The following is a 27,076-nucleotide window of genomic DNA, read 5'->3' as shown; positions in this document are numbered from 1 at the left end:
CGTCAGTTACACCTTGAATTCGGCTGTCTGCCTGAGGTGAATACGTGCCCTTTGACCCGAGCAAAAGGCGATCCTAGAGCGTGTTATCACAGTATACATACACACATTTTATATATATTTTATATATATATATATATATATATATACATATACATACATATACATACATATACACACACATACATATATATACACACACACACATACACACACTACAGAGCAAAAGTTTAGACACACCTTATCATTCAAAGAGTTTTCTTTTTCTTTCAGGACTCTGAAAATTGTAGATTCACATTGAAGGCATTAAAACTATGAATTAACACATGTGGAATGAAATACTTAAAAAAGTGTGAAACAACTGAAAATATGTCTTGCAGGTTCTTCAAAGTAGCCACCTTTTGCTTTCATTACTACTTTGCACACTCTTGGCATTCTTTTGATGAGCTTCAAGAGGTAGTCACCAGAAATGGTTTTCCAACAGTCTTGAAGGAGTTCCCAGAGATGCTTAGCACTTGTTGGCCCTTTTGCCTTCACTCTGCGGTCCAGCTCACCCCAAACCATCTCGATTGGGTTCAGGTCTGGTGACTGTGGAGACCAGGTCATCTGGCGTAGCACCCCATCACTCTCCTTCTTAGTCACATAGCCCTTACACAGCCTGGATTTGTGTTTGGGGTCATTGTCCTGTTGAAAAATAAATGATGGTCCAACTAAACACAAACCGGATAGAATAGCATGCCGCTGCAAGGTGCTGTGGTAGGCATGCTGGTTCTGTATGCCTTCAATTTTGAATAAATCCCCAACAGAGTCAACTAGCAAAGCACCCCCACACCATCACACCTCCTCCATGCTTCACGGTGGGAACCAGGCATGTAGAGGCCATCCATTCACCTTTTCTACAAAGACATGGTGGTTGAATCCAAAGATCTCAAATTTGGACTCCTCAGACCAAAGCACAAGTTTCCACTGGTCTAATGTCCATTCCTTGTGTTCTTTAGCCCAAACAAGTCTCTTCTGCTTGTTGCCTGTTCTTAGCAGTGGTTTCCTAGCAGCTATTTTACCATGAAGGCCTGCTGCACAAAGTCTCCTCTTAACAGTTGTACTAGAGATGAATAGGGGTGTCCAAACTTTTGGTCTGTACTGTATCTATGTTATATATTTATTTATATTTCTTGTAGGCAGCCGACAGGAGTGATACTGGACGGAGTATCTCACCCAGAAAGTTAAGCTGGGTGAGATATGAAAAGCCGGATAGTGCTGATTTTCTTCAGCAGCTTAGTTGCTGATGCTGAATTATTTATGTAATGGTAGTTATGGCTGTTTTTTTTCTTTGGAGTGGTGAGTAGGATTTGGTAGTGGAACTCACCACTCCCACTCCAGTTCGAGAGATACTGGAGGCTCAGCCATCTCACCTGAGGAAAGTTGCCTCATTACAGGCACATAAAAGGTTAAAGAGATCAGAAAGGAGCGTTGGGCTGCAGGAGTAACATGCTGTGTTCTTGAGAAGGTAGACCTAGAAGCTAAACAGAAAGACCTGTGACTGGAGATTCAAGCCCCACAAGCATCCCTGGTAGTGTGAGTCAGGGTACTATATGTTAGTAAGCGCCCAGACGGGCAAGTGTTTATTGTTTTTTCCAGGGCTGTGGAGTCGGTAGACTCAGACTCAGACTCCACAGCCCTGTTTTTTTCTTCTGCGTTATTTGCAATTCTTTGGCTGAAAATAAAAGCCTCTCGTTTACTTTATATGGACTGTTTCCATCTGTGTCACTGCCATGCGACCCTATAGTGCCCGTAGCACATTTCATAATATACATATTTTACAGTGGAGATCAAAATTAGAGAACACACAATTTCCTAAATGTTAAGGTCATTGTGTAGTCCTATGCGATTATATCCTAACATGAGTAAACTAGCAGTATTTTAAGCTTATTTCATAAATTGAATTTATTCCAAAGCATATAATAAAAAAATAAATTAGAAAAAATGAAAATACTGATCAAAATTAGAGAACACTTTCAGATTCCTGGAAGTTATTGGTGTTAATCTGGCACCTGGTGCTAATTTCCTTAATTATCTGTCAAACCCTATTTAACTGGCAGCCTAACTTTTCATTTTGCACTGACTTTGCAAAAATGGTGTACCGTTCAAAAGTGACTGAAACCCTCCAGGTTGTCCATATGAAGGCCAAAGGGGTGACCCTAACATAGCAAGAGATGTTGGTCGTTCCAAGCCTGATTTCGAAAATATGGCATCTTTACAACATCACAAACTCCACCAAGAAGGCTGGTCACCCTCGAAAGACATGCAAGAAAGGATAGGATAATGCGGAGAATCTCCATGTGTAATCATTTCAACACTGCAGCTGGAATTGCTTGCCAGTTTGCACTGAATAGGGCAATCTGCCTTGTCCTACAGTGTCACAACGTTTAAGAGCATTTCGGTTGAAAGCCCACTCTGCAGTGACCAAACCTCAGCAGAATTAATCAAAAGGCTAGACCTTTGGTGAGGAGCATGTTGTGTGGACTGAGGCGAAGTGGTCCACGGTTCATTTTAGTGATGAAAGCAAATTTTATGTATTTGGGTTTGATGGGAAACATTATGTTTGTCAACAAACTGGGGAAAGACTGAACCCAAAGTGTGTTAAGAAGTCAGTGGAAGGAGGTGGATAAAGTGTCATGGTTTGGGAAATGTTTTCTGCAGCAGAAGTTGGACATCTCATACAGCTACATGGCAGAGTGACTGCAAGTGTGTATCAGAATCTTCAACAACACGTGGTTCCTTACTTGCGTTTATCACTCAGCCAGCAATTATCATGCAAGACAATGCCCCCTGTCACACAGCAAAACGGGTAAAGTAGTTATTTTTATCAGAAAACAATGAAATGGCCAGCCCAGAGTCCTGATCTAAACCCAATAGAAAAACTCTGGAAAATCCTTGGTCACAAAGTTAAAGTTATGGCCAAGAAACCCACAACAGTCAAAGAATTGTGGAAGAGACAGGAAGAAGAGTGGACCAAAATCACACCAGAGCAGTGTGAGATACTAGTGATGTCCTGTGGCTGCAGATGTGCTGAAGCCATTCAAAGCAAAGGGCTGTAGACATCCTACTGATTGGTGACGATGGTTCCCTTCAGTAAATGTACTTATAATCTCTGTGCTAGTCATTGTTGTTGTTCTCTAATTATGATCATCACGTTTTTCGGCAAAATAAAGGTTTAATGTTGATAAACTTTGGATCTTTTTTAAAACACTGTTCTAGTAGTATTGTGACACTCATGCCTGGTACATGGCAAGGCTTGAAAGGTACAAGCGCTATTTGAGTTTTGGAATGCAGATTTTCCTGGAATACTTTGTGGACTCCATTTGCAAACCCCCTGAAATGCCAGAACATCAGAATTTCCTTCTCATTTAAGCCTATAATGGAAGTGACATTCCACTAGAAATTAATTTACAGATAAAGTGACTATTTTGTCCACAGGTGTTTTCCAGAAATAAGCACAAATTGGTGTTGCAGAATGGAAACTGAAAATGCAGTGGATAGAAAAAGTTTACACACCCTTGTTAATATGCTAGATTTTTATCATGTAAAAAAGGAAAACATACTAAGAAAAATTTCAGAACTTTTTCCACCTTAAGGCCCTGTGCGCACTGGAAAACGGAATTTTCTTAAGAAAATTCCACAGGGTCTGAAAGATTACCGCATGCGGGGTAAAAAAACCGCGACAAACTGTACCCAAAAACCGCATGCAGTTTGCCGCAGTTTGCTGCGGTTTTACCGCGGTATTTTTTACTGCGGGTTGGTACATGTGTTTTAATGCATAAAGCACATTGAAGAAGAAAAAAAAAAACAATTTTCTTCTATGATAGATAGTAGATAAATAGATAAATAGACAGAGAGAAGAATAGATAGATAGGAGGGATAGGTAGATAGAGGAGAGATCAATCAACAATCGACACGCTGCATTTCTCCCGGTGGTAGTGTGTTCACATTACCGGCCGTGAGAAATGACCTGTGGTTAGCTCTCTGCAGACTCGTTGCGAGGCTGCATTCTTTACAGCGTCAGTCGCGGCTGGATGCAAGCGTCATGGGACATCGCTGTGGATTACGCCAGAGCTGTGTGTTTCAGGAGGGGTTAATAAAATGGTGAAAGAGGGGGCTTTTTTGTGTTTTATAAAGGATTTTTCGGTGTTTGTGTTTATTCACTTTACTTACTGGTTAATCATCAAAGCTGTCTCAGACGCTGCATGATTAAAGCCTGGACTTAGTGGCGGCGATGCGCTGCCAATAACTCATTATTACCCCAATTGCCACTGCATCACGGCAACAGGAAGAGCCGGGGACACTCCGGGACTGCCGCATAATGGATGTGACAGTCCCGGGGCAGCTGCGGGCTGATATTCTCAGCTGCGGGAGGGGGGGGCATTAACCCTGTCCCTCGCTCTTCCCAGCCTGAGAATACCGGGCCGCCGCTGTGTGTTTACTTCGGCTGGACGGTAAAAATACGGCGGAGCCCGCGTGTTTTTTTTTTATATATCTGTTTGATTTCTTTGTGTATTTTAATGTCTGTGTCCGTGTGTGAGTGTGAGCTGTGTGTATTGTATATGTCTGTGATGTGTGTGTGTGTTTACTCTGCTCCGCTTCCTCTTGCTGTCATAATGACATCACTTCCTTGCAAACCGCAGGCAGTGATGAACATTATGTCCCGAAACCGCGAAATACCGCAGGGAATAACGCGGGAAAATGCAATGAACCACACAGAATTTGCTTCCTGTGTCATTCCCTGCGGGATTTCACGATTACATTGCAGTCAATGGAGTGAAATGCCGCAACGACGTGCGGAAAAGAAGTGACATGCAATTGTTTTTACTACGGGAATCCCGCAGCAAAACATGCAGCTGTCAAAATCCGCATAGTGCGCACAGCATTTTTTTCCCCCATAGGTTTTGCTGGTGAATCACTGCAGAGATGTAATGAACATAACATGGAGCGAAACATGCAGGGAATCCGCGGCAAAAAACGGTAAGTGCGCACAGGGCCTAAATGTCACCCATAAACTGCACAATTGAAGCAAAATTAATTTTCTTTACGATGGAAAAGAGAAAAGTAAAGTACTAAAATAATGTGGTTATATAAATATGCATATCCTGACACAAATACTTTGTTGAAGCACCTTTTGAATTTATGAGAACATTCAGTCTATCAGCATGGCACATCTAGAATTGCCAGTCTTTGCCCACTCTTTCTTGCAGTAGCGCTCTAAAACAGTCAACTTGCGAGGGCATGACCTGTGTACAGCGCCCTCTTCAGGTAACCCTCAGGTTGTCAATTTGATATAGGTTTGGGCTATTCCAAAACATTTGTCTGGCAAAGACATTTTTTTATTGATTTGGAGGTATGATTAGAGTCATTAATATGCTAAAAGGTGAAATTCCTATTCAGTTTTTTAGCAGTGACTTGAGGGTTTTGTTGCAAAATTGAGTGATACTTGAAACTGTTCATAATTCCCTCCACCTTGACTAAAATCACAGTTCTAACTGCCCCTCAAAAATGCAGACTCAAAGCATCATGCTTCATTGTGGGTCTGTTCTGTGATACTTTTCTGTGGTTGTTTTGCACCATCTAGCCACCCTACCCCAAAGGAGAGCGATATGAAATATATGGGAGATTAGAATATGATTGATTGTTGTCACATGCAGTACACGACCAATACTTTCCAGAAATTCCTGCAACTCCTTTAAGGTTGCTGTAGACCTCTTGCAGCCTGATGGATCAAATGTCTTCTTGACTATCTTTTTTTTTTTTTAGGTACGTCCAGTTCAAGGTATATCCTACTTGTGACTGATAATGTCCATAAATTTGCTACCTTGTTATATTTATGCTTAAAATAAAATGAAATTGTCAGTTGTACTATGGCGCCCCTGAGGCGCCATAGTACAGGGTATTGCATAATACAGGGTATTGCATCTGACTTAAGGTGTAGTACTTATCCCGGGTAAGGAAGAGGTTAATCACTGGTGTTTTCACATTTCATCTTACACAAAACAGCCAGTAAGTGAGACAAAAAATATACAACACAGCTTAGCAGCCAGACATTGGAACTGGGCTAAAGGTTGTCGCTATAACAACGGGTGTTATGATCGGGCCGTGGACGATCACAAAAAATCCCATCAGCAGAAAAACACAAGGGTAGTTGGAACCTTACCTGACCACAATCCCCTATCTGTCAGACCACACTAGAAGTAGCCGTGGAGCGTTCCTAAACCCACCTAGACGCCTCGTCACAACCGGAGAAACTTACTACACCGTGACCTCACAGATAGGTTTCCTCATTTCTATCTTACCTCAGAGTAGTCCACAAAGGAATAGCAAGCCCCCAACATATAAGTCAACGGTGATGTAAGAAAACACAATACACAGATCAAATCAAAATCAAAATCTTTATTTTTATATAACGCTAACATATTTCGCAGCGCTTTACATACATCAGGAACACTGTCCCCATTGGGGCTCACAATCTAAAGTCCCTATCTGTATGTCTTTGGAGTGTGGGAGGAAACCGGAGTACCCAGAGGAAACCCACGCAAACATGGGGAGAACATACAAACTCCTTGCAGATGGTGTCCTTGGTGGGATTTGAACCCAGGACCCCAGCACTGCAAGACTGCAGTGCTAACCACTGAGCCACCGTGCCGCCCAGATAGGAAATAAAGATTAGCAAAGGAGAGGCCCGACTTCCTAGATAGAACAGGGCAGGAGAGAACTGATTCCGGCCAGCAAAAAACCCTGCAAAAAATCCCAATCTCCTGATAAATACTGACACCACATGGACTCTCCCCCACTATATCAGGTAAATAATGGAAGAAAGAAAACACCAAAAAAAACACAAGAAATACAAAATTGCAAATAATCAAGTAGAACAGGGAGAATCTCCCTTTTCTTGCAGTGGGGTCCACAGAGGGGGAACCCCCATGTTCATCAAAATAGAAAGACAATACCTCTCCTGCAAGAAAACAGACTTTAAGCAAAATCCAAAGAAACACAAACAAACACCCTTAGGTGTAGATCAGGCAATAAATCAACGAACTTGCAACTTATCTGTAATGGTACAGGCACAGGATAAATGTAAGGACAAACTCCAAGCCAATTCAGAGACTAAGGAAAAAAGTTTACCACTGGCCCCAGCCAGCAGACACTGCTCTTCTATATAGCCCAGGCTGATCTGCAATTGGGCTTTCCAACCTCCCAATTAACTCCCACACCTGTTGATGCACAGTCAGTTTTACCCCCAGTCCTGACCACCAGAGGGAGATCCAAACCATCACCCCCTCGGATGACATTCACAACAAACTTGTATTTCCCAGCCACTAGTGAGTCATCAGGAAGGTAGGGGCAGCATGAGGGGAGTGAGATAACACAGACTTACTTCAGAATAGTCTGGGACACAGAAAAACACGGTCGTTGGGGAGCATGCTTCAGAGCTTCCCCAGTTAGAACCTGCCCGACTGGAAAAAGCAGGAGATGAACAGTGGAATTGGTGAGACAAAGGAGCAACATGATAGCTGGAGGTTGAGCTTAATAGTTCCCTCAGTACCAGCGCAGTTCAGGGTGCAGAGCCATAGGGTGGAGTACACTTCAAGTTGCATCACAAGAATCTGCAGGACAGGGGGATTTCACATTGATTCACGCTGCCTGCGGACGGGACAGGAACTTAATTACCAAATTCAGGGGTTCCCAAGAAGCTTCACGCCACGGGGAGCCACACTACAAGCACAAGGAACGAAGGCCGCACACTCCACAACACCGGTGGTGGCCTTTGAAACATTTGGGATCAACTGGGGCCCATCATGGTGGAAACTGGCACTCCAAGGGTGACGACAGTACTGTGAGTAAAAAACTTTAACCGCAGCCCCCTGTGTCGTCCTGTTATTGCTGGCGCCCCGCGCTCCGGAGCCACCGGCCACTACCTCCACCATCATCCTCCCTTGGGTTCACTCCACATGTGGGGAGCCCAGCCATCCGGGCTGCGACACCATCCGCCCCAGAGGACAGCACCCGCAGCAGTGGCTAATTTCTGGCCGCATACCACAGGTGGTTTTCACAAGATAACTGCTACTCCCAACATCCCCTTTCCTTCATCTCCCTTTCATAATAGACACCTCGGGATCACAAAGCCGGGCAGGGTCACCTGTGACATCCCCTTCCATTACTGGCCCGCTGACTAGTAAAACCCTGGCCCCATGGGGTGCTCCAGTACCACATAGTCAAGGCCACTTAAGAAATAAACCCTGATTGGAAAAATAATTAAAATTTTCACTTTATGCCTTCTACCCCACCTTGATTTCTTGAAGACACATTTGAATTTAAAATTGTCACTACAGCCTTTGATAAAAGTTTTGAAGAGTGTTATTTTCAATCTGGGGTCACTTCTGTGAATGGTCCTCTAAAACAATACCTTAAAGCCCACTTTACACGTTGCAATTAGTTGTACAATCGCATTTGCGATGTGACACGCCCAGGTTGCATACGGGATCTATGAGATTTCACGTTGGTCGTTCATTTGCTGTCACACGAGCGTTAGTAGCCTATGTTAAATTGGTCAATTTTGTGTGCGCTCCTTTAGATCATGTGTTCTGTGACGTATGCATTGAGCACCTTTTTTTTTTTTATTTATTGACTTGCCAAGCGTGTGTAATGTGTAGGGATGCGTTTTTACTATGTCATCTGCCATTCAGCTCTGCTACATGGCCGCTAACAGCAGACACAGACAGCCGTGTAGCAGAGCTGAATGGCAGATGACAGCAGACACAGACAGAGCCGCACTGTCAGAAAGAACTCGGGTGAACTTCACCCGACTTCATTGTGATGCTGCGGCTGTGTCTGTGTCGCGTCCTGATTAGCGGTCACCAGTGAAGACTCACCGGTGACCGCTAATCTCCTGAGTAACTGAAGTTAGCAGCCCTCTCTCATACTCACCAATCCCCGATCCCCGGCGCTGCACGGCTTTCTCACTGCTCCGGCGGCTTTTACTGTTTTGAAAAAGCCGGCCGCCCATTAAACAATTTCGTATTCCCTGCTTTCCCCACCCACCAGCGCCTATGATTGGTTACAGTGAGACACGCCCCCACTCTGAGTGACAGGTGTCACACTGCACCCAATCACAGCAGCCGGTGGGCGTGTCTATACTGTGTAGTGAAATAAATAATTAAATAATTAAAAAAAACGGCGTGCGGTTCCCCCCATTTTTAAAACCAGCCAGATAAAGCCATACGGCTGAAGGCTGGTATTCTCAGGATGGGGAGCTCCACGTTATGGGGAGCCCCCCACCCTAACAATATCAGCCAACAGCCGCCCAGAATTGCCGCATACATTATATGCGACAGTTCTGGGACTGTACCCGGCTCTTCCCGATTTACCCTGGTGCGTTGGCAAATCGGGGTAATAAGGAGTTATTGGCAGCCCATAGCTGCCAATAAGTCCTAGATTAATCATGTCAGGCGTCTATGAGACACCCTCCATGATTAATCTGTAAGTTACAGTAAATAAACACACACACCCGAAAAAATCCTTTATTAGAAATAAAAACACACACATATACCCTGGTTCACCACTTTAATCAGCCCCAAAAAGCCCTCCATGTCCGGCGTAATCCAGGATGATCCAGCGTCGCATCCAGCGCTGCTGCATGGAGGTGACAGGAGCTGCAGAAGACACCGCCGCTCCGGTCACCTCCACACAGCAAATGAACACAGCCGCGCGATCAGCTGCTGTCACTGAGGTTACCCGCGGCCACCGCTGCATCCACCGGTGGCCGCGGGTAACCTCAGTGACAGCAGCTGATCGCACGGCTGTCTTCATTTGCTGCATGGAGGTGACCGGAGTGGCTGTGTCTGCTGCGGCTCTGGTCACCTCCATGCAGCAGCGCTGGATGCGACGCTGGATCATCCTGGAGTACGCCGGACATGGAGGGCTTTTTGGGGCTGATTAAAGTGGTGAACCAGGGTATATGTGTGTGTTTTTATTTCTAATAAAGGATTTTTTCTGGTGTGTGTTTATTTACTGTAACTTACAGATTAATCATGGAGGGTGTCTCATAGACGCCTGACATGATTAATCTAGGACTTATTGGCAGCTATGGGCTGCCAATAACTCCTTATTACCCCGATTTGCCAACGCACCAGGGTAAATCGGGAAGAGCCGGGTACAGTCCCAGAACTGTCGCATCTAATGTATGCGGCAATTCTGGGCGGCTGTTGGCTGATATTGTTAGGGTGGGGGGCTCCCCATAACGTGGAGCTCCCCATCCTGAGAATACCAGCCTTCAGCCGTATGGCTTTATCTGGCTGGTTTTAAAAATGGGGGGAACCGCACGCCGTTTTTTTTAATTATTTAATTATTTATTTCACTACACAGTATAGACACGCCCACCGGCTGCTGTGATTGGGTGCAGTGTGACACCTGTCACTCAGAGTGGGGGCGTGTCTCACTGTAACCAATCATAGGCGCTGGTGGGCGGGGAAAGCAGGGAATACGAAATTGTTTAATGGGCGGCCGGCTTTTTCAAAACAGTAAAAGCCGCCGGAGCAGTGTGAACGCCGTGCAGCGCCAGGGATCGGGGATCGGTGAGTATATGAGAGAGGGGGATAGACTGACATGGACTGAGAGTGAGGGACAGAGATAGTGACGGACTGACAGAGATTAGTGCATGACAGACATTGTGAGGCGCTTCAGAACGCAGCTTTTCAGCTGCGCTCTGAAGCAGACCTTTTTTAAGCTGCGGTGCAGAGCGCACACCTGCGCACATAGCATCAGACAACAAAATCGTATGAGGGATGTCACACGTTACAATTGACTAGGTTCGTGAAACAAAATGCTCAATTCTAGAGAATGATACGATGTGTTTGCGATCAACGGTTTTGCGTTCAATCCTGATCGCATGTAGCTGTCACACGCAGATACCTCACAAACGATGCCGGATGTGCGTCACTTACAACTTGACCCCAACGACGGATTGTGAGATATATTGAAGCGTGTGTAGCGGGCTTTAGAGCTCTGCAAATGCAATTCTACTACAAATATTTAGCAAAAAATAATAGCAGGACCCTTGTCCAGCAGCATCACTGGTAGTCCTTGGCTGCTCAACCAGAGCCCTCTGAAAGAATGCCTGACTCATTGCTACTTCAAGTAATTAGCATGGTCACAGCCAATTGGACATAATTCGGATATTGATTGCGTTTCTTGATGTGTTCAGGATGGGCCACTTGTGGGGTCTAAAGGGGGCTTTACACGCTACAATATCGCTAGCGATATCGCTAGTGAGCGTACCTGCCCCCGTCGTTTGTGTGTCACGGGCAAATCGCTGCCCATGGCGCACAATATCGCTAACACCCGTCACACATACTTACCTTCCTAACGATGTCCCTGTGGGTGGAGAACAACCTCTTTGTTAAGGGGGAGGTTTGTGCACCGTCACAGCGACATCACACAGCGGCCGACCAATAGAAGCGGAGGGGCGGAGACCAGACACATTAACGATACGCCCACCTCATTGCCGGAGGACGCATGTAAGCTGTTAGTCATTTCCAGGGTGTCACACGTAGCGATGTGTGCTGCCTCAGGAACAACGAACAACCTACGTCCACAACGACCAACGAGATTTTGAAAATGAATGACGTGTCAACGATCAGGTGAGTATTTTTGATTGTTAACACTCGCTTGTAGCTGTTACATGAAAAAGACATCGCTAACGATGCCGGATGTGCATCACGAAATCGGTGACCCCGACGATATATCGTTAGATAGGTCGTTGCGTGTAAAGCCCCCTTAAGGCCACATTCAGATGTGGGTTTTTTTCACATATGCAAAAAAATGTTACAACGATCAGTGTATTAAACCTTAGTTTCATGAGATTCCTACCAGGTGGCATCCCTGGTGCCGCTTCTGATTTGTAGGTCCAGCACAACATTGTGGCCTGACACATGCAAGAGTCCGGAGTACATTTTTGCCATTCTCTAAAAGTTAAATAATATTGTAGCAAATAAAATCTCTCTTGTGGATAGGTGATAACTTGTTTTCTCTGGACAACCCCTTGAACTATGCTCCCATTTATTCAGTGATCAAGGTAATGCATTTTTGGGCTCTCAAACTTGTGCCAACTATTAAAATCCCTATGTGCTGCTGTCACAAACAAAATCACTAAGATCTTTAATTATGTTGTTTTATCTATGCAGCCAGAGTTACGAGATTGGGAAGACAGATATGAAGTACAGCACTGGACATGAAATGCAGGTAAGCTTTAAGAGGCATTCAAAAAGGATTTTTTTGTATCAAAAAATTGTGCACATTAAAATTCAGCAACTCAAAATACATCTGCTCATTGCGTTTATACCACCCTTGTATTGACTATCATGGCACAACCATAAGGCCTCTGAATTAAAAATGCTTTTCATAGTATCATAGTATCATATCATCATAGTTTTAAGGTTGAAGGGAGACTCTAAGTCCATCTAGTTCAACCCGTAGCCTAACATGTTGATCCAGAGGAAGGCAAAAAACCCCAATGTGGCAAACAAGTTCCAATGGGGAAAAAATTTCCTTCCTGACTCCACATCCGGCAATCAGACTAGTTCCCTGGATCAATACCCTGTCATAAAATCTAATATACATAACTGGTTATATTAAATTTTTCAAGAAAGGCATCCAGGCTCTGCTTAAATGTTAGTAGTGAATCACTCATTACAACATCATGCGGCAGAGAATTCCATAGTCTCACTGCTCGTACAGTAAAGAATCCTCGTCTGTGATTATGATTAAACCTTCTTTCCTCAAGACGTAGCGGATGCCCCCGTGTTCCAGTCGCAGGCCTAGGTGTAAATAGATCTTTGGAAAGGTCTCTGTACTGTCCCCTCATATATTTATACATTGTGATTAGATCTCCCCTAAGCCTTCGTTTTTCCAGACTAAATAACCCCAAGTTTAATAACCTGTCTTCGTATTGCAGCCCCCCCATTCCTCTAATAATCTTGGTCGCTCTTCTTTGCACCCTCTCCAGTTCAGCTATGTCCTTCTTATATATCGGTGACCAGAATTGTACACAGTATTCTACGTGCGGTCGCACTAGTGACTTGTACAGAGGTAGAACTATATTTTTTTCATGAACACTTATACCTCTTTTAATACATCCCATTATTTTATTAGCCCTGGCAGCAGCTGCCTGACACTGTCCACTAAAGTGAAGTTTACCATCCACCCATACACCCAAGTCTTTTTCTGTGTCTGTTTTACCCAGTGTTCTACAATTAAGTACATAATCATAAATGTTATTTCCTCTACCCAAGTGCATGACCTTACATTTATCTACATTAAACTTCAATTGCCACTTCTCAGCCCAATCCTCCAATTTACATAAATCTCCCTGTAATATAAAATTATCCTCCTCTGTATTGATTACCCTGCAGAGTTTAGTATCATCTGCAAATATTGAAATTCTACTCCGCATGCCCCCAACAAGGTCATTTATAAATATGTTGAAAAGAAGCGGGCCCAATACTGACCCCTGTGGTACCCCACTATGAACTGAGACCCAGTCCGAGTACGTACCATTAATAACCACCCTTTGTTTCCTATCACTGAGCCAGTTTTTAACCCAGTTACACATATTTTCCCCTATCCCCATTATTCTCATTTTATGTACCAACCTTTTGTGTGGCACCGTATCAAAAGCTTTTGAAAAGTCCATATACACAACATCCACTGCATTTCCCTGGTCCAGGCTTGAACTTACCTCTTCATAGAAGCTGATCAAATTAGTTTGACAGGATCGATCCCTCATAAACCCATGTTGATACTCTGTCATAAGGTTATTTTTCTTGAGATACTCCAGTATAGCATCTCTCAAGAAACCCTCAAGGATTTTACCAACCATAGAGGTTAAACTTACCGGCCTATAATTTCCCGGCTCAGTTTTTGTCCCCTTTTTGAATATTGGCACCACATTTGCTATGCGCCAGTCCTGCGGTACCGACCCTGTTATTAAGGAATCTGAGAAGATTAAAAATAATGGTCTATCTATCACAGAACTCAATTCCTGTAGTACTCTGGGGTGTATGCCGTTACCGTTACTACTTCATACAAGCAATTAGCATGGTCACAGTCAATTGGACATCGTTCAAATATTGATAGCATTTCTTAAGCTGTTTCAGATGGGCCAGTTTTGGGCTCCTAAGTCATGTGCACATGTTGAGTATTTGGTGAGTTTTCGTCCAGTCAGGTCACCTGAAGTCACACTGCATCGAAAGTGACGCACATCCGGCGCCGGTAACGACATCGCAACGTGTAAAGCCTAGAAGCACCGATAAACGATCGCAAAAGCGTCAAAAATCGATGATCTGTGTAGTGTCGGTCATTTCCAGAATTTCGCTGCAGCGACAGGTACGATGTGGTTTCTCATTCCTGCGGCAGCACACATCGCTGTGCCATGTCCCGCCTGCAATGAGGAAGGAAGGAGGTGGGCGGGATGTTTACGTCCCGCTCATCTCCGCCCCTCCGCTTCTATTGGCCGCCTGCCATGGGACGTCGCTGTGACGCCGCACGACCCGCCCCCTTAGGAAGGAGGTGGGTTGCCGGCCAGAGCGACGTCGCAGGGCAGGTAAGTCCGTGTGAAGCTGCCGTAGCGATAATGTTCGCTACGGCAGCTATCACAAGATATCGCATCTGCGATGGGGGCGGGAATTATCGCGCTCGGCATCGCTACAATCGGCTAGCGATGTCGCAGCATGCAAAGTACCCCTTATACAGACTAAAGTTGGCCGAACCCAAACACAGGCAGGTACGGCCGACAGTCTAATGATTATCAGGGAGATGAAGACTCTGCATGTCCAATTTCAGACTGTGGAAACTTTTGTTCTCAAGAGATGAGCACAATGCCAGAGATGTCTCGTAGTGGTTCTTTCATAGATAATATAAGAACACTCGACAAAGTGAGTGCTCCTGTGTATGGGAGAATCAGGCGAGATATTTGCCAGTCAAATTTTGGGACAGTTGTCTACAGTGTATGGGGGCTTTAGTCAAATACTCGTTCGACTGACATATTGTCAATTGTATGGTATGAAACTGCAGCTCCTAGTTTGTCTTTAACTTTTTTATGACTTAGGACTTCTATGTACGTCCTAGGTCACCTCCCCCCGCGGCGACTCCGCAGTAATCCCTGCACATGTCTGCTGATCTGACTGCTTACAGGGCAACAATGTGTTGCCATGACAGTGCAGGGTCAGATGACTACCCCTGATGCGGTTATGACTCATTTCCGGTGACTGCTGAAGCATTGCTTTGATCAGCACAAGCAATCAGACTGTACAGTGATAAAGTCCGATAGGGGGACGAGTAAAATCAGTAAAAAAAAAAAAAAAAAAAAAAAAAAGTGTTAAAAAAAGTGTTTTAAAAATTATTATGAATGAAAAAAAACCTTTAAAAATTCAAATCAAAACAATAAGAACAAAAAATACACATTTGGTATTGCCAAGTTCAGAAATTCCCGATCAAAATGTAAAATTAATTCATCTGAAAGGTATATATGGCGTAGTGAGAAAAAATTAAAAACTGCAAAATTACCTTTTTTTGGGCCCTGCAACAGTGCATGAAAATACCATAACAGGCGATCAAATCATCACATCTATGCAAAAATTGTGTAATTAAAAAGACCAGCTCAAAACACAAAAAGTAAGCCGTCACTGAGCACCAGATCCCCAAAAATGAGAATGCTACGGGTCACGGAAAATGGTGATAAAAGCGCAATTTTTTTTTGGACAAACTTCTGAATTTTTTTTTCAACACTTAGATAAAAGTAAAACTATACATGTTTGGTGCCTGCAAACTCATACATATTTACTTGGGGAATCATAAGGGAATCATAATGCCAGGTCAGTTTTACCGTATATTGAACATGGTAAATAAAAATAAAAAGAAAAAAATCTTGTATTTTTGTTGCAAATTCACCACACTTTGATTTTTTCCCCCATTTTTCAGTACACTATGATAAAACAAATGGTTTTATTCAAAAGTACAACTTGTCCAACAAATATAAGCCCTCATATGGCAATATTGATGAAAAAAATAAAGTTATGGCTCTTGGAAGCAGGGGAGGAAAAAACAAACATTTGCTGGGGGGTGAAGGGCTTAACAATGGTAAGGAGATGGTAGGAATTGCTGTTACCAGCCATTATCAGGCTGCAGACCATACAGGAACCAGAGTACTGATAAGGTACAGGCAGTAGAACTATTACACATTAACCCCTTTATGACCCATGACGTACTGGGTACGTCATGGATTGTGTGAGGTTTATCCCCACGGGCTGCCGGCAGCCCGCAGCAATCCACATGCATATCAGCTGATTTCAACAGCTGACATTTGTGCCTGCTAGTCACGAGTGGAATCGCGTTCCACCCGCGTCTATTAACCCCTTACATCTCGCTGCCACAATCTGGCAGCGAGATGTATATGCGTGCAGCCATAACGATAACTTACCCACCCCATCGGAGGTCACGTGATCACATGACTTCCAGTGATTGCCATGGAAGCACAGGGTCATGTGAGCGCCTGCAGTGAGTCAAGCCACTTTTCTCCAGAAATCAGCAGTGTAGCTGTGATCTGGAGAAATGGAAGAGAAATGGAAGAGCAATCAGATTGCTGATTATAGTCCCCTAAGAGACTTCGTAAAATAAAATAAAAAAAAAAGTTAAAAAAAAGTTTTAAAAAATTAAAAACAGCAAAACCTAAAAAGTTCAAATCACCCCCCATTCGCCCCATTGAAAATGAAAGGGTTAAAAAAATACACATTTGGTATCGCCGCGTTCAAAAATGCCCAATCAAAATATAAAATCAATCAATTGATAGGTAAACGGCGTAGCGGAAAAAAAATTCCACATGCCAAAATTACGTTTTTTGGTAGTCTGAAATTTTGCACAAAATGCAACAGGCGATCAAAACGTAGCATCTGCACAAAAATGGTACGGTTAACATCAGCTCAAAATGCATAAAATAAGCAGTCACTGAGCCATAGATAAAGAAAAATGAGAACGCTACGGGTTTCGGAAAATGGCGCAAAACGTGCGCCACTTTTTTTGGACAAACGTGTGATTTTTATAACCCCTTAGATACAAGTAAACCTATACATACATGTTTAATGTCTACAAACTCGCACTGACCTTAGGCATTAAGCCATGTGCGCACTTACCGGATTTTGCCGCGGATTTTTCGCGGATTTGCTGCATGTTTCGCTGCAGAAAATGTTCATAACATCTCTGCAGTGAATCACCAGCAAATCCTATGGAGAAAAAAAATCCTGTGCGCACTGGGCGGAATTTGACAGCTGCATGTTTTGCTGCGGGAATCCCGCAGCAAAAACAAGTGCATGTCACTTCTTTTCCGCACATCGCTGCGGGATTTCACTCCATTGACTCCAATGTTAATCATGAAATCCCGCAGGGAATAACGCAGGAAGCAAATTCTGTGCGGTTCACTGCGTTTTCCTGCGTTATTCCCTGCGGTATTTCGCGGTTTACCTCCGGTAATGTACATCGCCTGTCTGCGGTTTTGCAGGGAAGTGATGTCATTACAGGAAGAGGAAGCCGTGCAGAGTTAACACACACACAGATCACACACACACACACATCACAGACATAGAACACACATAGAAAGAAAACGGAAATATAGAAAACAAAGAACGTGGGCTCCGCTGCATATTTACCTTCCAGCCGAGGTAAGCACACAGCGGCGGCCCGGTATTCTCAGGCTGGGGAGGGAGAGGGGCAGGGGTAATGTCCCCCGCCTCACTCCCCCTCCGGCAGCCGAGAATATCAGCCGCAGCTGCCCCGGGACTGTCGCATGCATTATGCGGCAGCACCGGGAGTGTCCTCGGCTCTTCCTGCCGCCGTGTAGCAGTGGCGGCAGGGTAATACAAGGGGTTAATGGTGGGGATCACCGCCATTAACCCCAGGCTTGATCATGGCAGCGTCTATGTGACAGCTGACATGATCAACCCGTAAGTAAAGTGAAAAAAACACAGACACCGAAAAATCCTTTATTTTAAATAAAACCAACAAGCCTCGTTAACCCTTTATTAACCCCTCCCGCACCAAAGCTCCGGCGTAATCCACACAGCTCCGGCGTAATCCACAGGTCCTGCGCTGCTTCCATCCAGCCGCGATGTGTCACAGACACAGCGCTGAATGAAAGCAGCAGACAGCAGAGGTAATTACCGGTCATTTCCCACGGCCGGTAATGTGAACTCACTGCCGACCATGGGAAATGCAGCGATCTGTCATCTATCTATCCCTCTATCTGTCTGTCTATCTATCTATCTATCCTTCTGTCTATCTATCTACTATCTCAGAATTAAATGACTTTTTTTTTTTTTTTTCAATGTGCTTTATTGCATTGAGTGCAATAAAGCACATCCCAACCCGCACGCGGCAAAACCGCGGCAATACCGCAAATAATACCGCGGTAAAACCGCGGCAAACCGCATGCGGTTTTCGGGTGCAGTTTCCCGCGGTTTTTTACCGCGGGTGCGGTAATCTTTGAGAGCATGCGGAATTTTCTCAAGAAAATTCCATTTCCCAGTGCGCACATAGCCTTAAAGTGACACATCAGTTTTACCATATAGGGAACATGGTGAATAAAATATCCCAAAAACTATTGATCGCATATATTCTTTGCAGTTTTTCCACACTTGAAATTTATTTAATGTTTTCCAGTACAAAATATGGTAAAACGTAAAAAACAAGCCCTCATATGGGAAGATTGACGGAAAAATAAAAATGTTACGGGTCTCGGAAGAAAGAGGGAAAAAAAAAAAAAAAAACACAAACAAAAACAAAAAAACCCCGCAAAAACGCCCGGGGGTGAAGAGGTTAAAAAAAACCCTCTTACATTTTGGGAGCTACCTTCTGTGTTTTAGGTCTATTAATTCTGAGCACATTGGTGCAGGTCTGGGTCCCCCACAGATTGCTCAGAAAAGGGTACCAATTAGGAGTAGTGTTGAGCCACCCCCCTAGTGTTAGAGTTTGGTTCGTCGAACGGCGGCTTATTTCGGCGAACACCTTCAAACCCCATTGAAAACAATGGCAGACAAACAAATACAAACACATAGAAAACACCTTCTAAGGTGTTCAAAAGGTGACAACTCACAAGACACCACAAACACATGGAAAGTGACAAGTACATATACTCATGCGAAAACAAAAGAGCTGGACGAATAAAAGGAGGAGACACAGATATAGGCATGTCATGCCCTTCTAAAATCATGTAAAACACAGCAAGTGGACTCCAACCAGAGTCTCCCTTTTTTCCAAAAATTGGGCCACAGACACTACTTAAGTGGCATCAATTGTCCCCCAGTTGCAAACTTGACCTGTTGATTTGCATGAAGCACAATTAAAATCCACAAGCCTTTACTCTCCCCAGGATGACACGGGTAGAAAAGTCCTTGCGGATCCATGACTTGTTCATCTTGATGAACATTAGTCTGCCCACATTGTCACTGGACAGACGCGTGCGCTTATCTGTCAGCACACACCCAGCAACACTAAAAGACACGTTCCGAGAGAACGCTGGCTGCGGGACATGACAAGATCTCCAAGGCGTAAGTGGTGAGCTCAGGCCATTTTTCCAGATTGGAAGCCCAAAATGAGCAAGGCTCCAGTTGCAGAGTCATGGCATCGATATTCATTTGGAGATACTCCTGTATCATCCTCTCCAGGCGTTGAATATGTGTCTTGTGGCCTTGCAAATTATGGTATAAAAAATTCATGAAACTATTCCATAAAATTGCTGTACCACCAGATACGGTGTTGCTGGTATGGTTTGACTGATGATGACTCGACAGTCCCATGGTTGGCAAGTTACAACTGTGAGATTCACTCTGTGCACCACTGGTGTTTAGTGGAAAAGCCGAGCTAAGATTGCATAACAGCTTCTGCTGATACTCCTGCATACGTGCGTCCCTTTCTATGGCTGGAATTATTTCGGCAAATTTTGACTTGTACCGGGGATCTAAGAGTGTGGCAACCCATTAGTCAGCATTACTTCTAATTCAGACAATCCAAGGATCATGTTGTAGGTAGTGCAGCAAGAAGGCGCTCATGTGTCTTGCACATCCATGAGGACCAAGTCCTTGCTGCGTTTGTGGCGGCGAGGTGATAACCATGCTTCCTTCCTCTGACCCCTCCCCCCAACCTCGAACAACCAAAATGTGATCAAGCTCTTCCTCATCTGCTGAGTCTTCCATGCCCATCGCCAGTTCGTCCTCCATTTCTTCCTGGGCTTCTGCACCTTCCTCAACAGTTTGGCTGCTACCATGCGCCCTTGTTAATCCCTCTCCCCCACCGTCCCATGCCTGCCGCCTTGGTGATACTGACCGTCTGGACCTTATAGATCTTGGTATCCCTTCCGCATATGAATCCTCCTGTACTTCCTCTTGTCCCACCACCTGACTCCGAATACTGTTTAGAGTGTGCTCCAGCATGTAAATGGCTGGAATTGTCATGCTGATAATGGCATTGTCAGCGCTAAACATCTTCGTCGCCATGTCGAAACTGTGCAGAAGGGTGCATAGGTCCTTGATTTGAGACCAGTCTAGCAGCGTGATCTTCCCCACCTCTGCGTCTCGTTGGTCCAGGCTATACTTCATAACGTATTGCACCAGTGCTCGGCGGTGCGGCCACAGTCGCTGCAACATGTGGAGAGTTGAATTCCAGCATGTCGACACATCGCATTTCAGGCGGTGAACCGGCAGGCCGAAAGACTTCTGGAGCGATGCAAATCGGTCAGCTGCGCCGTGTGAACGGCGGAAGTGAGCACATAGTGATTGTGCCCTGTGCAGAAGCCCATCTAGGCCGGGATGGTGGGTTAAAAATTGCTGGACAACAAGGTTCAACATGTAAGCCATACAAGGCACATGTGTCACCTTGCCCCGGCGAAGAGCCACACCCAGGTTTGCAGCATTGTCGTACACGGACTTCCCTGGCTGCAGGTTGAGTGGAGACAACCATTTACGAAACTCTGTCTCCAGAGCTGACCACAACTCCTCAGCTGTGTGACTCACAATTCCCAGACATTTCAACGTTAAGACCGCCTGATGCCGTTGAGCTCTGCTGCCAGTATAGTAAGGAGGTGTGCGGGATTCCTTGGGTGCAGTTACAACGCGGGTGGCCTGACTAGACAGGCTTTGGGCGGAGGTGGAGGACCGAGACGAGATTGAGGAGGCAGAAGCAGTGGAGGAACTTCTACATACAGAGGATTGACGCACAACCCGTGGGGATGGCAAGACTTGTACAGCAGACCCTTCTCCATCTCTCACCATAGTTACCCAGTGCCCAGTCAGCGACATGCAACGCCCCTGTCCATCCTTACTAGTCCAAGTATCTGTGGTGAAATGCACCCGGTCACACACAGAGTTTCTCAAGGAAGCGGTGATGTTGTGTGCGACATGCTGGTGTAGCGCAGGCACACCTTTCTTGGAGAAGTAGTGGCGACTGGGCATCTGGTACTGGGGCACTGCGACGGACATAAGGTCTCGAAAATCCTCTGTGTCCACCAGGCGGAAAGGCAGCATTTCTGTAGCCAACAGCTTGCAGATGGTGAAAGCCAACCTCTTAGCTTTGTCATGGCTAGGAGGAAATGGTCTTTTACTTGTCCACATCTGAGGGACTGAGGGGTGGCTGCTGTGCTGAGACGCTATTGAGTAGGGTGTGCCTGGAAAACTGCTAGTCTGTGAGGAAAGTGCAGGCGGAAACATAATGTTGCCTTCATCCTAAGGTGGTGCTCTCGATGTCTAAGAGAGCTCAACACCAGCAGCTGTTTCCACTTCCAAAACAACTGACGACCTGCCAATCACACTGCCTGTTGCGGTTAAAGAGGTGGAAGGTCTGCGTCGCAAAGCATGTATGACTGCTGTCCCCAAAGTTATAGAGGATGAAGAGCACGTGGATGCACTTGAAGGGGCAGACTGTGGTTGGCCCGCTCCGCTAGGACGCATTGTAGCACAGTGAGCTTCCCACTGCGACTTAGGCTTCATATCCATGTGACGGTTCATGGACGAAGTAGTCAAACTAGTGAGGTTTTGGCCTCTACTTAGAGATTGGCGACAAATCTTACAGATGACATGAGTTGGGAGATCCTTTGTGATGTAAAAAAAAAAAAAGGACCAGGCTAGGCAAGGCTTAGAACCCATGCGACCTGCAGAGCCACCCCGACTTGTCCTCAGAGGCAGAGTTGTGGCTGAGGATGCAGTTGACGTGCTTCCAGTACTCAGTCTGTGTCCAGGAAGGCGCAAGCTAACCTCGTCGTCAGTCGTATCCTCCTCCACAGCCTCTGCTGACCTCATAGAGTGCCTGAGTGTGGGTTGACAGTAAGTGGGATCTACAACCTCATCATCACCCTGTGTGTTTGCACTTCCCTCGTCCTCAGAGCCAACCTCTTCCTGCCCTAACCGAATAGTTAAGTTGTCATTCCAATCAGGTATCTGAGTCTCATCGTCATCAGCATGTTCCTCATTGTCTCCACCAAGAGGAGTTACAGTTTGGGAATGAGGGTCTACATTATGCTCAGAACCTTCTTCATCTGGGCCTGAAGCTGACTCACAAAGCTTCTGGACATCAGTGCAGATCATTTTTTTTGTCTGGACTCACTGTAGCTTCAGAGCAGACTTCTGATTCCCAGGCTATAGTGTGACTGAACAGCTCTGCAGACTCAATCATCTGTGTTACCCCATACTCTGCAGGGCGGGTGGAGACTTGAGAGCTGGTAGAAAGCAAGTGCGATTGGGGTGTCAACTCAGAAGACTGGAGTCTTTGGGATATTGAAGTAGAGGAGAGGTCACTTGATGGAACACTTGAGATCCATTCAAGCATCTGCTGTTTTTGTGTCTCCTCTACCTTTGGTAGCAATGGTTGTTTCCGTAACAAAGGGATCATATCAGATTGTCCACGGAAAGTAGTAGACAAGTTACTTTTGCTGGAAGATGGCCTTTCTTCAGATGTTACTGTTACTTTACCTTCTACCCCATGGACAAACTTTTTTTTCCTTTCCAACAAGCCTGTTCCTCTTTCCACCAGCATCTGTCCTTTTGCCACTCATTTTGTTTGTGAACAAATTGGACACAGTTTGTTGCACTTAAAATGGCGTAGCAAAAATGGAGAGGTGGTGTACAATGCAGAGGTGGTCTAGCTTTCTTGTCAGCAGAGGAACCCTCACTTAGTATGCCAGATAATGAAACTATGCCCCAAGGAATTGCCTGAGCTGATTTAGACAGATGCTGTGATAAACCCTTGCACAGCGCTGGCACAGAGCTGCCTAGCAAAAATGGCTATGAAATGCTGTAATGTAGCCCTGAAAAGGGCTGAAATTACAAGTAGTCCCTAATCCCTAAACCGATGTGTGTAGATTGCAATGTGTAAGTCTATAGTGCACACATCAGCAGCAGCAGGAGCGGTGAATGTCACACACCCGCAGCAGAGAGATAATGGCAGCGATGGGGAAAATGGCCGGGTCTTATAGGGCAAGGACATGTGAGATGCACAGCCAATGACACATGCCCTTGCTTAATATAGAAGTTAGGCCTGGCTCAACTATATAATAAGGTGCTCGTAAAAAGCAGGTATCCAATATATAGAAAAATTCCGGCACACTAATGTACCTTACACGGAAAATGGATTTTTTGTAAAGGTTTTTATTTTTGCTTTATTCTTGTGAGGGTGTCAAAAAGTAAAATATCCAAGTCCAACGTTACGACCACAATCTTTTTCAAGGACTATAATATACAAAGAAACATAAAAAAACAAAATATGAGTACAACAGGTATATTGAGCAGCATATACAATAATCATATTATGTAGCATATCCTTAATTATGAGGAAGGAAAATAAAGTACACATTCTAAGGTATAGAAAGATTTACACAAGGTCACACAATTTGAACAAGGGTTTATATTACAAAAAGAATATCAAAAATATTTATATTTATTTAAATTAGAACCTCATTGATAGACGTGACTATATATAGAGGAGATACCAGTATAAACAGACCAACCTCAATGGGCTATGGAATAGTGTCTATCAGATGCAATGGTCTGTTGTCTAGTGTTCTCTTCTCACAAAGAGCCTGAGATCGAAAAAAATGAAGGAGAAACAATAAAAAAACAATAGAGATACAGATCTATGAGTACAGATGGAATCATCATCTATAACCAAAAATTAGTGAATATTTAGGTAGGTATACCTCATCACCCTCATATTGGTGTTCAAGTTGAATGATCCTTTTATTCACTCTGTATATAGAGCTGCATGACATATGGTATATGTGTCAAGATCAGAAATAGATTAGTTAATTGTATACAAGTTTTGTAAGAACATATAATGAATTACCCTCAAATAATGGGATATACCTATTGATCCAGAAAAGAGGAAAAAATATATCGTGAGGCCGCCAGGACCATTTAAACGTGGTAACTTGACAGAAGGTTAGATATACCCTAGGAAAGCTTGGTTATCTGTTGGCTTTAATTTATGTAGCCTGGGATCTATAACATATAATGCATACATCAATATAATTCTGTAAATATAAACCAGAGTGCTATATTACCAATTGATAAGTAAATCCATGCATAACAGTGCCTGCCCTCATCTTCCGCCTCGACTACTGCAACCTCCTGCTCTCTGGCCTCCCTTCCAACACTCTTGCACCCCTACAATCTATCCTAAACTCTGCGGCCCGCTTAATCCACCTCTCCCCTCGCTATTCCCCAGCCTTGCCACTCTGTCAATCCCTTCACTGGCTTCCCATCGCCCAACGAATCCAGTTGAAAACTTTAACCATTACATACAAAGCCATCCACAACCTGTCTCCTCCTTACATTTGTGACCTAGTCTCCCGGTACCTACCTAAACGCAACCTCAGATCCTCACAAGAACTCCTTCTCTGCTCCTCTCTTATCTCCCCTTCCCACAATCGCGTACAAGATTTATCCCATGCCTCCCCCATACTCTGGAACGCTCTACCTCAGCATATCAGACTCTCCCCTACCGTGGAAAGCTTCAAGAGGAACCTCAAGACCCATCTCTTCCAACAAGCCTACAATCTACAATAACACTCAGTCCAGTACACCACTGCGCAACCAGCTCTGTCCTCACCTATTGTACCATCACCCATTCCCTGTAGACTGTGAGCCCTCGCGGGCAGGGTCCTCTCCTCCTATACCAGTCTGTTTTGTACTGTTAATGATTTTTGTACACATACCCTTTCACTTATAAAGCGCCATGGAATAAATGGCGCAGCAGCAACAACAACAACAACAACAACAACAACAACAACAACAACAACAACAACAACAACAACAACAACAACAACAACAACAACAACAACAACAACAACAACAACAACAACAACAACAACAACAACAACAACAACAACAACAACAACAACAACAACAACAACAACAACAACAACAACAACAACAACAACAACAACAACAACAACAACAACAACAACAACAACAGCAGCAGCAGCAGCAACAACAACAACAACAACAACAACAGCAGCAGCAGCAACATCATGACCAGGTACGTCACCTAACTGGGAATAGTAGTAGTATACTTATTTGATTATGAGAAAACCTCCAGGATTGCAGGACTGTATAATGCAAATCCCTAAAACCAGGAAAAAGGGATATCATTTAAACCATGGGAGTATTTTTTTTTCTTTTTATTAGTTTTTAATAACAAAAACAGATAATCAGTAATCATATAATACAAAACATTATGATTATGTTAAACTAAATATTACAGATAATGTATCTCCGCGAAGGTTGTTCAGTCTAGAGTAACAATCTTGCGGTCATTCTGTGACCGCAGACTTGTGAATCCTCACAGAACACGCATTGACAGCACATTTTCCAGTGCCTGCCCCAGAAATGGCTGTCAAGTATGCAAAATGCATACTCCCAATCAGCACTCAGTGGGTGTGGCCTTGCTTAATACAAAATGAAAGGGTATTGAGCAAGGCCACACCCACCAGACGTGTTCTAGCCGGGAGTATAATATATATATATATATATATATACACACACACACACACACACACACACACACACACACACTTGACCGCCATTCCCAGCGCAAATACCGGCGACTCCTCGCAATGCCCTGAGTGCACTGCAAGGATTCGCAAGTCTGTAGTCATGCAGAGTGACTGCAGAGTTGTCATTCTCAAAAGGATAACCCTATTAATATTTGCTGAAAAATCTTTTTTAATATGCAAATAAGGGGGCTTGGCATGGCCTATGCCTTGCTGCACTCTTATGCCCATGTATTTACAAATGAAAACCAGTCCCTTGTCTTGATTGACATCGCTCACTTAGTAAAAGTGGTAAGAGTCTAAAACCACTTCATGTTAAGAGCTTGCGATAAGAATTTACACTGGATGACCTATTTATAATTGTCAGTGTGGGTGTGCACAATGTGGCTGTGGCCCCATGAGGCTTCAGTAGCCACAGGGTACTGCACCTCATTTAAGGTGCGGTACTCATCCTGGCTCCAGAGGAGGTCGGTACCGGTTCCACATTACACAAACTCATACATACAGTTAGGTTGCCCTCCCCATTGGGGACTGGGCTAGGGTCGGGTCTTAAGGTTGTCACCAAGCAGGGGGAAACCACCCACTAGTGACAGGGAACCGGGGGAGGAGTGGCTACCAGGGGGAGTTAGGAGCAGACAGGAGTTAGGAGTTCTCCAGCAGGAGAGGAGAGGACGGTTTTTTTGGTAGCTCCTGTGGGACATAGGAGACAATGCGGTCGCCGAGGGGAGAGCTTCAATGCTCCCTCGGGACCGTTGCAGTTCAGGGTGCAGAGCCCTAGAATGGAACAGACTTTACGTTGCATCACCAGAATCTGCAGGACAGGGGGATTGTATGTCCCTCTGCCATCACAAGATCCCAGAGCACAGTCTCACATAGAGTCCGGAGTCGTGATCAAGGTCAGGCCCCACCATGGATCTGCGTCACCTGCACACGGGGCGGGAGCTAACACTACAA

General features: G+C 44.7%; 1 protein-coding gene across 1 annotated transcript in view; it reads left to right on the top strand.

The window, feature by feature from the left end:
• The window catches only part of TEX11 (testis expressed 11), a 1,632,405-nt gene that overhangs the window by 489,164 nt on the left and 1,116,165 nt on the right, over nt 1-27,076 (top strand). Inside the window, exon 9 of the mRNA XM_075324897.1 lies at nt 12,225-12,282. Within this exon, the coding sequence (XP_075181012.1) occupies nt 12,225-12,282 (58 nt within the window). The remainder of the gene's footprint in view (nt 1-12,224; nt 12,283-27,076) is intronic.

Source organism: Anomaloglossus baeobatrachus, chromosome 9, assembly GCF_048569485.1.
Source record: "Anomaloglossus baeobatrachus isolate aAnoBae1 chromosome 9, aAnoBae1.hap1, whole genome shotgun sequence".
Lineage (NCBI taxonomy): Eukaryota > Metazoa > Chordata > Amphibia > Anura > Aromobatidae > Anomaloglossus > Anomaloglossus baeobatrachus.
This window is presented reverse-complemented; position numbering and strand designations above follow the sequence as displayed.